This window comes from Ochotona curzoniae, unplaced genomic scaffold (assembly GCF_017591425.1).
Source record: "Ochotona curzoniae isolate NIBS_2020 unplaced genomic scaffold, NIBS_Ocur_1.0 contig_66, whole genome shotgun sequence".
Taxonomy (NCBI): Eukaryota; Metazoa; Chordata; class Mammalia; order Lagomorpha; family Ochotonidae; genus Ochotona; species Ochotona curzoniae.
Window position 1 is genome coordinate 10,129,990 of NW_024466512.1, and position 17,366 is coordinate 10,147,355.

Sequence of the window (17,366 nt, forward strand, 5' to 3'; positions counted from 1 at the left end):
AGAGATTTCTTAGGGAAGTCTTGGAGTGCTGAAGCACCAGTCCTTCACTGTGACCAGGAAGACTTACCTGGTCCTGTGCTGCGTACAGGCACCTGCAGCCGTGGAGGTGGGGATTTTAACTCTCCCTCCATTGCATGATTCCGGGAGGGGCCAGGCCTGGGAAACAGTTGTAGGTCCTCCTCCGTCTTCTTGATGGCAGAGTCCATTTCTGCAGGAACACAGCACGCTGGCCATCTCATTGCCTTCCATACCTTCTGGTTCCTGAATCCCACATCCGGTGTCCCCTGTTGCGAACACGGAAGTAAGTTGCCCACATGAGGTGAGCCAGGCCACTTGGCTTCTTTCACCCTGAAGTTGAGAGGTGCTCTGGCAATCTTTGGCCTGGCCGCTGCAGAGTATGGTTCCCTTGACAGCCACCACAGCGTTGTCACCATGTTAGCCATTAGGATTAGCCATTAAGTGGAGCCAGTGCCTGCTGTCTGCCACTTTTTTTTTTTTTCTTTTGGTGCTAGAAGAATTTAGGTTTAGTAGTTCGTGGTTGCTGTATCAAGACAGCCTTTGAAGGTGAGTTTAATATGGCCATCCTCTTCTGCCCTGATCAACACACATCAGGCTCTTATTCATCAGTGTGCAGGTGCCTTCCTCCTGACGACGCTCTTCAGTGAGTTCATCCAGAGGTGTTCTTGTACTGCCCTTTCAGTGCAGGCGCTGGCATCCACATCACCGATGGCATCTTCAAATCTGCAGCACTGCGGGTGGTTGATGATACGTGCAGTTATATATAAATATATACACACACACATATATGTATTTTATATTTATATGTATTGCCAATTTGTTTTTATTTTTGTAATCCCATTCAAATTCTGGTAATGTCTTAGTATTTGATTTCTACACTCCTTTGTATATTGTGTTATATCGTTAACCTTTTTGCTTTTGTTTTCACTTTAGGGAGCACTTAACAAATCTACTAGCTCGAGAAGCTTAAAATCCCTTGAGCCTGAGAGCAGTGAAACTGAGTTAGAGAGGATTTTGCGTCGCCGGAAAGTGACGGCAGAAGCAGATAGCAGTAGTAAGCCGGTTTCAGTTCTCCACGCTCCTGCTCTTCCTCTAAGAAACATCTTCCTCTGCATTCCTTTTTAACACAAGGCGCTCTTTTCAGAAGCAACCGCGAAAATGTTCGGTTTTAGTGTGAATGAGAAGTATTGGATTGGGTAAAGGTACTGAGGGACATCGCGTCAGAATTCCTTGGCATATTTGTTCCTCGGCGTGTTTGCCCTTTGTTTGCTGGTAGGTGACTGGGCATCTCCAGACCTCGGCTTGGTGGAGGGAGCTGGCAGATACCCTTCTGAGGTTTTCCACCCAAGCCAGGGAGGAGGCCGCCTCTGAACAGCTATCGTACAGCGCCAGTCAGCAGCACCTGTGGCTGCATCTCCTGGGATGGGCTTACTCCACCTCGGAGAGTCCACTGTTAAATCTTACATCTGCAAAATGTTGAGTTGCATTGGCCAGATTGACGTGGCTGGAGCAATTAAAGATGAATTTTTGGTAAACCAGCTCTAGTTCTGCCTTAGAAAACTACTCAGATGGTTGAATGAATGATTTCTTGCCCCAACAGCAGCAATGTGATGCCCTCCAGCCTGTATTGTATAAAGCTAAATCTATCCTTTATCCTGAAACAAAAAGACTAGCCTTTAAGTTTTTAGTTTGGTTTGGAAATTGTTACAGTCCTGTCAGGACACTGCAGCAGAACAGCAAAACAAAACAAAGCAAAACAGGACAAAACAAAACAAAACAGAGCACCAGCCCCTCCGCAGAACCAGCTCCCCCGAAGACGTGTAGTTGAGGGGTTGCCATGAGACTTGTTTCCCCTTCGTACACGACAGCGTCCAGCCCCATCCTGACTCCAGCTTCCTGCCTGCAAGTGTACAAGCACACATCACACACACACACACACACACACACACACCCAGGCACAACTCCCTCCCTCCCTATCCCTGCGACCCACACTGTGTGTGTAGATCTCATCTTAAAGGCAGTGTGAAAACTCCAGGGGCAGAAATACAGGAGCCGCTCGGAGAGCTCAGCTGCCTGGCACAGGTTATAGAGATGAGGGGCTGGTGCGTCTGTGCACAGATTCATGCAGGTCTCTAAGAGACCTCCCCTTCCCACACACACAGGGTAGCTCCTGAGGAAGTGAGTGTGAGGACCTGAGAGGAAGGGTCAGCAGGGGTTGGCAGAGCTCGGGTTCAGGTTAGTGGGTAGCCAGGCACTTTTCCTGCTGTGTCTGACACTTCTTTGTTCCTACTGGCTGTGTGGCCTCCCAGACTGATTGTCTCAGAGAGCACCGCCACCCTGCTCTTAAATGGTGTGTGTTTTCCTTTGTTTCTTCTCCTCTGTGAGGAAATGAGCTCCAGGTTCTCCCTCCTTCGCAGTGGCTTCAGCCACAGAGCAACAGTGGCGTGGGTGTGGACAGACGTGTTGCTTCCCAGAGGGAAGGACTGCTGCGTGCCCCCTGCCATGTGTCGTCAGCAGTTAGCCAGGGACAGACGCAGGCTCGTCTGAGGCACGTCTTGTATCCAGCTTCATACTGGAACTCAGGAGCCAGTTTCCGTATCTCTCTGCCTGTCCACAGGTAGGAGGAAAAGGCGTTTTGAACCAGAAGCTTCACAGCCGATGTGATGTCACGAGGTCGTCTGCCCAGGAGGCGGAGATGAAACACACTCTGCGCTCTTTCGGCTCCGACTTTGGAAACTGGTGTTCAGTTCGCATGCCTTCTGAGATTTCAGGAAAGGTACACCAGAATCTTTGAGAAGGTACTGGAAAAATATACATATATACACACACACACACATATTTTGTACCTAAAGATAGAAAGAAGAAGACAACAATTTATGATAGGACTTAGCTTCAGTGCCTTGAATGTTTAGCTTGATAGGCCAGGAATGTCAATAACAGGCCCTGCTGTGGTTTTAAAATCCTGTCACAAACAGCAAGAAAGTCCAAAAGGCAAACAGCCCAACTTCTTGCCACTTGATTTTTATAATCCTGTGTCCATATTTTAAGAGGAAATAAATCCACTTACTTCTCATTCACATTAAAATGAAAATGTTCATAAAAGCTATTGAATACTCAAGAAGCCTTCATGAGCCTTTTTTTTTTTCTTAAAGAGCCCTTTGATATTGTTCCATTTCTTGTTTAAAACACAGAGCTGAGTTTGGGGAAGAATTAACTCGAGGGGAGAGGCCATAAAGGCCTATGGTTCAACAAGGGCCATCCACCAGCCCTGCTCTGGGGAAGGAAAGACGCCGGGTGTTGCTGAGGTCTCTGGCCGGGGAGGGGGCCGTGGCCGTGGGATTTGCATTCTCTTAAAGGTCTGTGTGCGGTTCTCAGCGTGGTCATCACGCCTTGAAAGGCAGCAGAGCAGGCTTCCAGTGGGGGCATTCTGCAGCCTGCTCTTGAAGTTGAAAACAAGACGAAGCACAAAACCTTGGCCTTTTCCCCGCTTGAGAGGTTGTTTTTTTTTTTTCCTAGTTAATCTGTTCTTTCAGTGCCATGTCTGTAAGCATCGTGCAGAGTTATTAAACTTGAGGTATGTGTTTGGTTTTAAGGTCCGAGCGGGATATTAGCCACCTCAGAGTCCAAATCCATGCCCGTGTTGGGTTCTGTATCCAGTGTATCAAAAACAGCCTTGAACAAGAAAACTCTGGAGGCAGAATTCAACAGCCCGTCCCCCCCAACACCTGATACAGGTGAGGGGCCCCGTAAATTGGAAGGATGCGCAAGTTCCAAGGTTACGCTTGAGTAAGTAATAATACTGTTTGCTAAGTAGTGTGTAGCAGAATCCCTCACAACTAACTTGTATGTCTCTTTGGTTTGTTTCTCTTTGATGAGATTGTGATTTGGACCAACCAGCATGTAATTCTTCTTTCTTTCCATGAGCTGACTCTCGGTCCTAGTCTCCTGTCTTAAGGATCTGCTTCAATTCCAAAGCAGATGCCCCAGAAGAAGAGAATCCATTCCCCCCCCCCCGCCCCCACCACCAACTTGGTTTGGCACACAATTTCTGCAAAGACTTGACCTGGAATGGTCTTCAGGCTGCTTCACGATGTCATACCTGCGTCTTAGTGGTTTATGCGCAGTTGAAGAAGATGCCAGATCTTTGTGAGGCTACTTGGAAGGGTGTGTGTTTGCAACCCCATCTTCTGGTCCTCAAAGATGTGCCTTCCTGCTAAGGGTGCAGACATGCTGTGCACGCTTCTCTCTGTAGGCTCACTTCCAAGAGGTGCTTTGTCCAAGAACGAGTCCTGCGTGTTGGCTGTGTCGTAGTCACACCTGGTACAGGGTCCAATTGTTGGATAACAATGGCAGGCTCTTTTTGATGTTAGTTTGATCTTGGTTTTCTTGCTAGAATGTCAGCCAGTGTGTCACTTAAAGAAGGCAAATCAGATCAGCCAGATAGAATCACGGTTCATTGAACCTCTGATTTCCTGTTATTGCTAGAGAAAGAATTCTCTCTCTTTTTTTAAGCTCTACCTGTCTTGGTTGAAAAGGTGAAACCTGGGCAAATGAAGTTGAAATTCAATTTGGATCTATTTTTGCCAACTGGTGTTTTCTTCCTGTCTTGCATTTCTCTTCTTGGTACTGTTAACATTTCCCCCCTCTTTGTTGCTGAGTGGCCTTCTTTGCTGTTGAGAGTTTTATCTAATTTCATTGTGTTTAAAAGCGCATTTTCTCCTGCGGTCATGTGCTTCCTTTCCTTTGACGGGAGTCATTTGCACGGTTCTAAACAGAAAGATGATCTATACTCATTCTTCAGCTTCCCTATTAAGTTTGCTTAACACCTAATTTGACATCAACAATCTGGCTACATTTGAACCAATATCCAGACACAAAAGCTACTCGGCTGAGACAAGTTAGTTTCTCAGAAACGCTTCAGTGTGTGTGTGTGTGTGTGTATAGATTTTTTTTTTCCCTTTACCGTTTTACACAGATAATCTTAATCAGAAAATACTGCAACTCCTTCCTCCTTTTGTCTGCCTTTTATTCTGCAAAAGTAAGTGGAAATTACATTTCCAAGAAAGGAAATGAAATAATTGCAGGCCCAAGGTCTGCAAAATGTGTGCTGAATTGACAGTGAAAAGGATCCGTGTGTTGACAGACGCGGTTGTTAGATGCCATAAAGGCCGATGTGAAGCTCAATTTATTTCTCATCCTGCTTGTTCAATGACTGCTTAAGAGACACATTCCAATTTAATTTATCTACTTAAAGCACTAATGCAAACACGGTGGGCTGCTGTATTAACTTCTAAACTTTGTAACCCAGTCTTTTATAATTCAGTTCTTGATATCCATTAGCCAAAATAACTCATGCCCTTGGTTTACATACTAACAGTCATGTCAGAGTGCCCTTCCGAGTGGGCAGATCAGCCACGTGCATGGGTCTCAGGTCTGTGGGCAGCATGAGGAATTGCCTCACTCCAGGGTGCTTTGTAAGGATTGAAATTTTCACTTTCACATAGTTACCTGCTAGCTTTCAGAGCAAAACGTTCGCAGTCCTTATCATGGTCCCCTGACACCAGCCTGGCCACCGGAGGTCCAGAAGATTGTCCCTGGCCTCTTCCTGGCTGGCCTCAACTACCAAGTTCACTGTGGTGTGCTAACCGTGAGGTGGAGGCAGATGCGTTGTCCAGCCTCACAAATGGGAATTGTCAGAGCACATCAGAGGCGGCCCAGCAATTGGCGACCGGAGATGGTGCTGGCCCTCCAGCGCTTACACATGGGTTTTGATCTGTGTTGCAGTGTCCATGGTATTCAGATGGACAAGGAATCAAGGTCTAGAGAGAATGACCTCTAAGACATACATTATTGCGGACACATGGCCAGCCTTGCTCGTCTGGCCTGTGCTTTGGCATCTCTGGCTAGGCTCCCGTGACCGTGTGTCTCACCCCTCCTCCTCCATCACTTATGTGCTCAAATGTCGTCTCCCCCTAAGCTCTGATTCCCCTGGATCCTACTCCCTTGTTCCCAAAGCAGTTATTCTCTTTAAATATACTGTAAAGTTATTTTATTTGTCTTATTTTTTCTCTCTCTCTCCTCCTCTCCTGGACTTTCTCTGTTTTGTTCCCTTAGTGTATCTGAAAACAACCAAAAGCACTCCCGCCACACGATCCACTCTACGTAAATACCCATTGGACAGATGAAAGAAGCAGCATGTTTTTAATATCCAAAGACACAGCAGAACAGCCATTGGCTGAGCACCGAGCCACCACAGTGTCCCATTCTGTAATAGTCACACAGACAAGCTAGAAACCAGCACCCTAGGCAAGTGGGTTGGATTCTTTGGTATTTAAAACATTCTTTGAGGGCCCAGGAGTCCCTTACATTCAGCTCAGGCACATATGTGTTGTCTTTAACCCCCATGCCTGCCCAAGAGAAAGTCTGTAAGACAGCTGAGTACCCAGGCTGGGCTGGCTCACCTGCTGGGGAGGGCTTTACACATGAGGAAGTGAACAAAGCCGTTCTTTGCATAAGCTCTTCACTTATCAAAAAATTAAGGATCTTCAGGCTACCCCTTCACTGGAAAATTTCATTTCCTCTGAATGAATTCCTAAAATTTATACTGTGTATACTACCAAAAAAATCAGTTATCTGTTGTCTGGTGAATTATAACGTTAGAGATACGGATTCATTTCCTAGAAATCTATGAGAAGGCAAGAGACGTTTTTAAATGCTTAATTACAAGGATTAATAAAAATTAATGTTCTTGTCAAGAGCATTTTTTTTTAAGAAAAAGAAAAGATAATCAGAGCTTGGGAAAGCCTAATTTGCCCAGTTTCTATTTTAATAATAGCCTTAGAAATGTTTGTGTCCTGGTAATTTTTCCTAGTAAGTATATACTAGTTAATCGTAACATCATAAATCTCAATGCACTTGAATTTCATTGATTCTGATCTGTTACGGTCCAGGTGGGACTTATACCCATAGTGTCCCTTCATGCTGTAAGAGATGAGAGATCTGCTGAGCCAAGCAGCGGCAGTGCCAACTGGATTTCTGCTTTTATGCTTGATCCTGTTCATATAGATTAATCTGATGCTGGCAAGACACAGAGTCTTGGTATCAAGCTAACCAGTGGCTGTGAGGGTCAGTGTGAGAGAGGGGGGAAATCTTAAATTATGAGAATTTTAGAAGGAACTGTCTTGTTGCCTTCAGACAGCCGACAGCTGGAAATAGGCTAAGCAGGTGTTATGCAGGTCTGAAAACCATGAAGGATTTTGTCTGCATCTATAAAAGCCAGTAGATGACAGCTGGAAGTAACGTGGAGACTTGCGGTCAGTTCTCTAACCCAGCGCCTCAGCACATCTCACAGGGCAGCAGTGTCCCCCTATGTCCAGAACATGGGCTCTCCAATGGGACCAGGGCTGCAACCTTGGGGTGCATTTCCGGTTACTCGCCCAAGGTCTCATAGGTAACGGCGGTCTGTGACTTGGTTCCCTCAAGTGTTCCTGAGAGGTAGTTACACCTGCCTCGTAGGCTTGTTGTGCAAGTTAGAGACTGTTAGAAAAAAGTCAGTAAAATTCTTCCCTGTCTGATGTTAACCTTCAATGCTGGGGTAATGGATAGTCATGAGCACAAATTAGAGTTGCAAGTTAAGGTACTGGGCACCAGGTAATTTTGAACAAAGCATTTGACAGTTCTTTTTTTTTTTTTTTTTCTTGTTGTTGTGTTTCTTCTCATCTAAAACCAAGGCCAATAGATTGGGCAGTCTCCAGAATCCCTTTCAGGTCTCTTTAGAACTCCGGTAATCTCCAACAAATGTGGGTATTTGATAAGGAAGTTCACAGTTAGAATAAGGAATAGGAGGTAGGTCCATGTTTCCTGTCTGCAGCATGTCTGTTAGCCTGGGTTCACTGTAAAATACACACAGGGCCAGAGATAGAAAATACCTTTCAAAATGCATAATCAGATCTTTGAGAGCTGCATTCTTAGGGGTCAACGTACCCACACTGGCCCTGTTACCAGTGCCCCATTCGGGGTAGAGATACGTGATCAGAGAGGAAATATGTCTAGCAGTCATTCCTTTATTTTAATTTTGGAGTGAAGAAAGAGGATGATGTGAAGGCAAGAGGCCCCCGTACTGGTTCTGAGGAGCATCGCTGTCAGTCCTTGCTGACAGTGGCGTGACCCATGTTAGTCACTGCATGTCCAGTCTCTTTCCAAATGACTTCGTTTTTGGAAAGCAAATTCAGTTTTTGGAAATGGGGCTCCACTGTTCACCATCGCAGATGGTGTGACGTAGAATTGGGATGTGCCCCCCAAGCACATGTGCAACAGGGGTGCATTTGGTAGAGTCAGGTGGGTACTAGTGGGTACCTTAATTTCTTCTCTCCTGCTATGCTGGCAAGTCCCACATTTACACATTCTGGGCCTAATAATCTAAGCAATGAACAGGAAAACACAGTATACCCAAGTGTGGGTGAACTTGTCTTCTAGTTTAATACTCCGTAGGATTCCTGGAAAAAAAAAAAAAGACAAGCATGTTAACTCTGTTATCAACCGAATAAGTCTGGTGTTACTGACACAGGTGACATGAATTGGGGAAGAAGATGTCAAAGAGTGAAGCCCACTACAAGATTTTATTGTATGTATGGCTTTACTTTTTAGTTAATACATCTTGCTACTCTTCACCAGTGTACTGTTCATCATAAAAATAATATCTGTTCAAGAGAAATGCCCTGAAACCACTGCATCCCGCATATAGAACATGTTGGCTGTGAAGCTATGCGTGATGGAAGCAGCTTCCAGTTGGAGGCCTGAGGATTTAGGAATGTGGGTCTGTGATGCTTTGCTGCTCTTACTGTATTTCACTGGCATTTCTGGAGCCAGGTGTTTTCGTGTATTGTTTTAATTATTCCAGACCTGTAGAGTGGACCTATCCCCATTGACAGATGAGGACAGTGAGGCTGACTGAGGTAAACCTATTCGTAATTATATGTCTAGTAATTGGATTAGATTGGGTTTAAATATTCATTTACTCAAGAGACAGAGTGAGAGACTCCTATTCACTGGTTCACTTCACAAATGCCCTCGTTGGCCAGGAGCGGGGACTGAAGCTGGCAGTCAGAAACTGTCTCTCACATCGGAGGCCGGGACCCAACTTGAGCCATCATGGCGGTCGGCCATGATCCATATCAGCAGGAATCTGGAGTTAGGAGGGGAGCTGGGCATCAGATCGAGTACTCCCACGTGCACTGTGGGTGTCTTAGCCAGTGTCTCCGCTGCTAGGCTAAATGCTTGCGCCTTTTTGCATTTGAGCCCTAAGACTCATACCTTCTGAGCTATAGCATGCTGTGTTCATGTGCTAAGGGCTTCGGAAGAAGAGAATGATAAGATTTCTTCTAGAGGAAACAGTGTTTCTGCAGTTAAGTTGCTCCCTTGATCCCATGGACCTCGCATTCTGTCTCTCCAACCCTGCATACCAGTGGGTGTATCAAGTCTTTATATTTTTCACTGCCTTCTCAGCCCTAGCCTCAGCAATTGAGTGGGACTTTGTCAAGGGAAGAAAAGTTTAGTGGCCCAGAGTTCTGAAGAGGAGAGTCCATCTGAATGAGCGAAAAAGGTTTTTAAAATTGCTTTTGCAATGAAGTTCATAAAGGATTTCAAGTCGTATTGTCTTTTTTAAAAAGATTTATTTATTGGAGTGGCAGATATACAGAGGGGAGGAGAGACAGAGAGGAGAATCTTCTGTCTGATGGTTCGTCCCCCAAGTGGCCGCAATGGCCAGAGCTGAGCCAATTCGAAGCCAGGATCCAGGAGCTTCTTCCAATCTCCCTCATGGGTGCAGGGTCCCAAAGCTTTGGGCCATCGTCGACTGCTTTCCCAGGTCACAGGCAGGAAGCTGGAAGGGAAGTGGAACAGATGGGATTGGAACCAGCACCCGTGTGAGATCCTGGCCATGCAAGGCAAGGACTTCAGCCACTAGGCTACTGCTCTAGGCCCATCAAATTGTGTTGTCTTTATATTTTACAGTTATTTATGTGAAAGAGAGATAGAAAGCTTCCATCCACTGGTTTACTTCCCAAGTGTCTGTAGTAGTCAGGTTTGGTCCAGGATGCAGGCAGGAGCCTGGAGTTTGATCAGGGTCTCCCATATAGCTGGCAAGATGACAGTATTTGGCGTCATCAGCTGGTGCCTCCCAAGGCGCACACCAGAAGGAAGACAGGTTGGAAGCTGACGAGTTAGGAATTGAGCCCAGAGGACTTGAACCCAGGAGCTCTGACATAGCATATGGAAACACCAAGTGGTGTCTTTTCAAAGATTAATTTATTTTAAATATTTACAGAGAAAGAGGAAGAGACTGACAGAGCAAGAGAGAATCTTCCTCTGCTGGTTCATTCCCCAAAAGACTGCAGCAGCTGGAGCTGGGCCAGGCCGGAGCCAGGAGCCAGGAGTTTCATCCAGGTCTTCCATGTAGATGCAGGGGCCAAAGCACTCGGGCTGTCTTCTGCGTTCCCACGTGCATGAGCAGGGAGCTGGCTTGGAAGGGAGCAGCTGGGAATCAAATTGGCACCCATATGGGGCACTGGTGTTAAGGCAGAGGCTTAACCACAGTGCTGAACCCTCCAGTGGTATCAACCACTGAGCTGAATTCTCACAAGCAAAAAGTCTGATGTTATTTGGAAAGAAACTGTTGTAATGTTTTCTTTGTTTTTGTGCTGAATGTCCAAAAAGGGCTGTGTTTGAAAATCAACACTGGAAATCCGAAGATCAGCCTAAGCTACTTGAATCTTCAGTATTATCTTTATTTAAACATTTTAAGTTTTATTGGGTATTTCAGTCATGTGAAAGAACAATTTATTCCCAGGAGTCAATTGTGGAAAAGTTTGTGGAGCATATGTGTTCTGAGAAAGCTGCATTGATTTCAAAATTTTATTGTAGCAAATTTTATTGTAGCAAAATAAACTTACCTTTTCACTGAATTTTTCCATGAACTTTTTTTTTAAAGATTTATTTTTATTATTTTTTTATTGGAAAGGCGGATATACATAGAGGAGAGACTGAGAGGAAGGTCTTCCATCTGATGATTCACTCCCCAAGTGAGCGCAACGGCCGATGCTATGCCGGTCCGAAGCCAGGAGCCTCTTCCGGGTTTCCCACGCGGGTGCAGGGTCCCAAAGCTTTGGGCCGTCCTCGACTGCTTTCCCAGGCCACAGGCAGGGAGCTGGAAGGGAAGTGGGGCTGCTGGGATAGAACCGGCGTCCATATGGGATCCCGGGCATGCAAGGCGAGGACCTTAACCACTTGCGCCACCGCGCCGGGCCTCCATGAACTTTTAAAAGTCATTTCATACCTTAAAGATACCCCACTTTAATCACTGAGTTAAATACTTTACTAAATAATATATAACATAATGGAAAGGTGGATTATATCAGCTCCTTGATTTTTTCAAAACACATTCTAAAGCACTAAATAGATTGGATTGCTTCTGCTTTATGCTGTTTCTTTTTTCTTTCTTTCTTTTCTTAAGATCTATTTTTGTTGGAAAGGCAGAGTGACAGAGAAAGAGAAACAGGGAAAGATCTTCCATCCACTTGTTACCAGTGAAGCCCTGGTGGGTTCTTTGATCAGCTTAGTATAAAAATAACAAGCCAAAAAAGAAGTACAAGTGTAACAGACTCTTTATTCAAAGCAAAGGACAAAAAGGCACAGGGAAATGGGCTGTCCAACCAGACACTGGGTTTATGGGAAACGGCTTGGGCTTCGTAAAGTTTTTTTTTTTTCTCCTTTCTTTGGACATAGGGAGGGGTGTAAGGGGACCCAGGCTGATAAAGAGGTGTCTTGAAGGAAACTGTTCAAGTGACTATCTTGTCCTGGGAGCTTGCTTGTTCCTTCAACTCCCTAGGTCCAGGCAGAGAAGAGGGAAACTCTTTGACCTTGCTTGTCTTGGCAACTTCAAAGCCTTGTTTTGCACAGCCAGTCAATCTAGTATGGGCAGACGGTGAACTGTGAGATGGGGTCCAAGAATTGGGCACTCCTCTCTTCTCCTCCAAGGCCCTGGACCCAACTTCATACTGGTTCACTCCTCAAATGGCCACAGTGGTTGGAGCTGAACCGATCCAGAGGTAGTACTCAGGATCCAGGAACTTCTTCTGGGTTTCCCATGTAGGTACAGGGTCCCAAGGCTTTGGGCCATCCTCTCCTGCTTTCCCAGGCCACAGGCAGGGAGCTGAGTAGGCAAAGTGGAGCAGCCAGGATCATGCTTGGTCAGACACCAGTCTGGTCTTTGGTCTTCCAACTTGAGGACATCTCTGATGCGGAGAGTTGGACTATCAGTGTGGTAAAAGCTGTAGGGCTCCCTGCCAGTGTCTGCCTCCCAGTCGCCAGAGGCCCAGAGTGCTTACTTGTCTCCTCTGCCGGACACCCTTGTCTGGTCTGGAAGTGGCCCTGCTGCTGCACGTGGAGCTCTGGGCCTGTGTGGTCCTCTGCAGGGAAGTAAGCGCACTCCCAGCAGATGCAGCAGGACCGTCCCAGTTCTGCTTAAGGACACGTGGTTGACAAGGGAGAACTCAGGGTATGGTTTGCAGTGAGTTCTACCTGGGAGTTTCCACGTGGTGGTTCTCAGCGAGGCTTTCCAGCAGCCATTGCTGGAGCCTGACCCAGGTAACACCTCGCTCGGGCGTCCAGCTCCTCTACCCCCCAAGTCCCCCATCACTTTCTTCTGAATGTCTTTTTAAACTGCCAGACAGGCAACAGCCATTGCTTTTTGTTTTAGGAAGTGAAAATAGGTCACATTCTAACCTAGAAGAGTTTTTAAAAAATACAACTATGTAGCAATTATGGGACCTTCCATTTCAGTAGGAAAATACCCAGTTTCCAGTGAAACCATTTTTATTGTAATTTGCATTTAATTCCTAGATCTCTGGTGTCTCCAAATGCAGGTGACTTTTGGCCTCACATGGACTTATTTTTGCAAGAGTTCATCTTATTTGGGCCGTTAACTAAATACCAGAGGGCAGCAGATAAAAGAGATTTAGATATCTCTTGGTTGATCAGACTAATCAGACATATGTATGAAGGAAAAAAAAAATCAAATTGCCTCCCAGGTTTTGAATTAAAAGTAAAATTGATTTTACAATTGCTTGACCTCTATCTGGTCTCTTCAGTTTTATTCATTATTTCCAGAGTGAAATTAATGTTGGGAAAAATGGAGTGGGTAAGTCCTGTGTTCTGTGATTGGAGCTGGAGAAGCCCCTCCTTCCAAACATGTTAGCCAGTAAAATTGGGGTTATCAACTTCCGGGGGCAACTTGGCACACAGTGGCTGTCTCCAGCATGAGACTCCCTTCAGCTTCCCCAAGGAAGGTGAAGGCTAACGTGTTTTTAATTCCCACTCCCACCTTCCCCCCACCCCCCACCCTCCACCTCTCTCTCACTCTCTCTCTGCACCTCTGTGTGTGAGGGCTGGGAGGCGGGGACAGGCGGGCACCCTTCCTGTACTTAGCCAGCAGGGCTCTGAAAAGAGACTCCTAGCTGACAGACCAACCTGCACAGGGCAGCCGCCTAATCTGATGCTCTTACACAATTAAAGGATTTGCCACTCTCTCCACACTGTAATCACCTCACGGCGCGGCATTGTGTGCGGGCACCGCAGGAAGCAGCTCTGCAGGGCGGAGCGCGGCCACAAAGGGTCTCCCTGTGCGCCCTCACATGGACAATTAAGTTTTAACAACAAAATTAGCAGAACAACTGGATGTTCTGGAAGTTGAGATCCTCTCCTCCCCTTGTCCGGTGGCCCCTACCCCTCAGGGGGCCTGACTGCAGTGTCCTCCCACCCCACCCCCAGGCTGGCCAAGCGGGACTCACCAGTGCCCCAAGGGGCCTGCAGCACAGCTTGGTTCTCTCAATGGATTGCCCACTAACCTGGGCCAGCACCCAGGATTTTAGGAGACTTTGTACAAAATCTTTCATTTCTGTTTAAAGAAGTAGGTTGCTTTGGGTACTTAGTGGTGTTTTAAAAGCCATTTTAAAGTAGTGCCCATGGTGTTGGTGCTTCACGTGTGTAGAGGGGGAGTGTGGGTGGGTGGGTTGGTTTTATTGATTTGATTTGGATAGGAGTTGCTGACAGGGTAAACGGGCATAACTTCTGAAACCTGATGGACATGTTGCATTTGGAATATACCTTATCCTGCCAGATACCAATGTGAAATGCGTCACATTGCTTTCCCTGTGACTCCCAGTCTGAAGCATACAGCACAGTCAGTAAATGGAAAAAAAGAAACTTGAAAATAGATTTGTAAAAAATTGTCCTGAGAAAACAAAATTCAAGTATTTTGTGCACAACAACTTTATAAAGAAGCCATTGTAACTATATACATATATATGTATGTGTATGCGAATATGTATGCACATACGATGAATTTTGTGGAAGACTTTATGCCTCCCACGTTGTTTCTTGTGAATAACTGTTTATATCTGGGATCGAAATGGTTTTTCCACGATGGTTTAAAGTTGTGGAAACGTACGAACTTACAGAAAGCTGGGAGAACAGCCCAAGAGCTGTGTTCCCATCACTGTTGATCCCATTAGATCAACCGTTGTTCACGCATTGCATCGTTCACGGTGGTGGCTTTGCTGGGGAGCCCCCCCAGTCCCTCCCTCTTCCTCCCCTGGTCTCCTGTGGGTGTCCTGGGTGCTTTGGTACCTGCCTGCCTGAGCTGTGGCTTCTCAATGAGCACGGCTCTGGCCCTGGCTATTGTCACCCGTGTCACGAAAGTACTCTGCGTGTTCTTGTGTTCCTCCCAGTGTCCTCAGGTTGATGTCAGATTTTCAAGCATAGTGGTTTTGTTGCCTAACAGTGTGTTTTATATATATATAATTAGAAATTAAATCTGTGTTTCTCTCAAATGGAAACAGAACCAAATGGATAAACTTTATTTCTTCTTCTTAGCTACAGTACAGCTTTAAAAGAGCAGAGCCAAGGGAAGTGCACTTTGCCCTGCCTTCATTGGCGGTACCATTACTTGAATGATTGACTGTAGTCCCTGAGACAGTTGCACCTTAGGCCTGGAGCTTTATTTGGTGAAGTTTGGTGGAGGTGTGTTTTAAAAAGAAAGAAAGGAAAAAAAGCTCCCAAAAAACAGGGTTTCCCAAAGAAACCAGCATAGCTGGGTCTGCTGTGGCTATAACGCCACTGCTCCCGGCTGCCGGCTGGCTGCGAAGCAAGTGAGAACTCCCCTCTCTCCACCAGCGACACAGAAAGCCCACTTCCTCTCAGGGACTTTGCCCAGGAAACGGCTTTCTAAAGACAGATTTAAATCTCCGTTTTCTGCCGTTGAAGGTGGCAAATATGATTGCGGTTTTATCCATTTCTGCTGTAAATGAAGCGAGTTCAGACCGTCCGGCTGTGCGTCATGGCTTGGACGGCTGCCACAGCCTAATGCGGACGCCCCACTGGGAGAGCAGAGAAGAGCTCCACTTCGATTCCCCCAGATTGTGTTAAATAGTCCAGCTGTTGGATTTGAAAGATGGTTACCTCAGAAGCGAAATAGAAATGAACTTGGCATTTATGCCTCGAACCATTTTTACACTGTTTGGCAATCAGCTTTTCAGAGGCAGCATTTTATAAAATAACTCTCACTGCTTAAAAGTTTCATTCACTGTAATGTTCAGAGTGTCCCACCTTTATATTATCAGTAAAATTAAGCCTGAGTGATATGCAGAATTTGCATGAAATAAGCATTTCCCCCTTCATTTCATGAGCTTTGATTGTATTCAATTGAGCTCAGAACCATGTCGATTAGGGCTCTTCGGGGGCATTAGTTAATTTGAATTGCAGCCGAAATGTTAGCTAGAATGTTGTTGAATATAATTGGAACGTGAAAAGTTGATTTTGAAAGGAATTTCATTGAAGGCAAACAATGATTTGCTTTTTAAAAATTAGAACGTTACACTTTGGTCTCTTGTAACACGTCTGAGAAATCAGTAAGTCTCTTTATCAAGTTCGGCTTCAGCCCAGCCATTTGCGATTGTTCTGATTCTCCTGGCGATGGTACAATTTGGGGTCCAGTCTTAACACCAGCAAGTGGCCTTGCCTGCCTGAGCCTTACAGTTGGGGTAATAGTCGGTGCCTCCTTAGAAGGGCATCCAAGGGGCACTTGGGCATCAGGCTTTCTAGAATGACATGGATTGATACATTGCCTTCTAGGCTTTAATTTTGCCTTCTTGTGTTTGTGTTTCGCAATTGCCATTGAGCGCGTGGTCTAGAATGACGTGTGACGAGATCTATGTGAATGGATCATAAACAGCTACCAGATTATTGTAGTAAGAAGAAAAATGCGGTCATCAGAAAACAGAGATGCCGGCATTTGAGTCCTCTGCCATTAACCAGTAGTGTGCTGGTGGACAAATTGGACGAATCATCTCGCTTCATCCTTCTTGGAGTCTTCACATGACAAGTGAAGAGGTTAGGTTAGTTCCAGGTGGGGATCCCTGACAGGCTGAGCATCCCATAATTTTGATCTTTGTTGGCATCACCTAGAGGGCTCATCTATCACCAGCAGGCTTTGTGCGTACTGACGCTCGGTTCCTTATTGTGGTCACTGCTTTTAGATGCTGCGTCAAAGCAGAAGACAGCACGACCTCATCCCTATGGGGTTTGTTCCACTTGAGCCTCCATCATTTCCACCCTGGGGAGAAGCTTTCCATAAAATTTTCTAGAAACTGCTCCCATGACTGCTGCAAGTCAGTGCCTTGTGGGAGTGGCACTAGAATGAGACTGTGGAGGAGAGGCCCTCATTCCATGGGAGCCGCAAGTACTCCTCCCCCGCCTCATCAGGACCAGACCAGGTCAGAGCCAGAGGACAGAGAAGCTGGGCTGGTCTGGAGGAGTGGGCACTGGAGAGCTGAAGCCCACAGGGGAAGCATTCAGAGGGAAAGTGGTCAGGTGGGCCTGTGGTATCACTCCTACTTCCGGACACTGCCTCTGGGAGATAGTGCCATGGGCATGGCAGGATCAGGGTGGCAGGAGCTCCTGGCCCTTGCTCTGGCTCTGCCACAGCCACTCAGGAGCTGTGTGGGGCTGAGGCCAGACTTGTCCCCTCAGCATGCCTCGCTGGCCTTGTCTGCACATGGACAGGTCAGGCTGCATGACTGTCCCAGTCCCCTTCTGCCTTGCCCCACTGGGATTTCAAGACAGTGGTCATTGTCCATGAGATGCAAAGAAATACGCCCTTTGCCTCTGGGTCAGTGATTGGGCAATAGCTTCATCTGCAGTTGAAATTTTTTGCTTCAGAATACACAAGGAGTTCTTTGAACACAGCCAGGTTGGTCGGGGGTGGGGAAGGACTACTTGGGCCTGACCTTCTCAGG

At 46.3% G+C, this 17,366-nt stretch overlaps 1 protein-coding gene across 2 annotated transcripts in view; it reads left to right on the forward strand.

The window, feature by feature from the left end:
- SHTN1 (shootin 1) overlaps positions 1-17,366 on the forward strand; it is a 92,312-nt gene that overhangs the window by 71,349 nt on the left and 3,597 nt on the right. The window contains exons 15-17 of one of the 2 annotated variants that reach the window (XM_040992048.1): positions 952-1,072; positions 3,612-3,804; positions 4,994-5,649. In XM_040992048.1, coding sequence (XP_040847982.1) covers positions 952-1,072; positions 3,612-3,804; positions 4,994-4,997 — 318 coding nt within the window. In that variant the 3' untranslated portion in view covers positions 4,998-5,649. Of the gene's footprint in view, positions 1-951; positions 1,073-3,611; positions 3,805-4,993; positions 5,650-17,366 lie in introns of those variants that run through there. The other variant, XM_040992047.1, reaches the window with a different exon arrangement.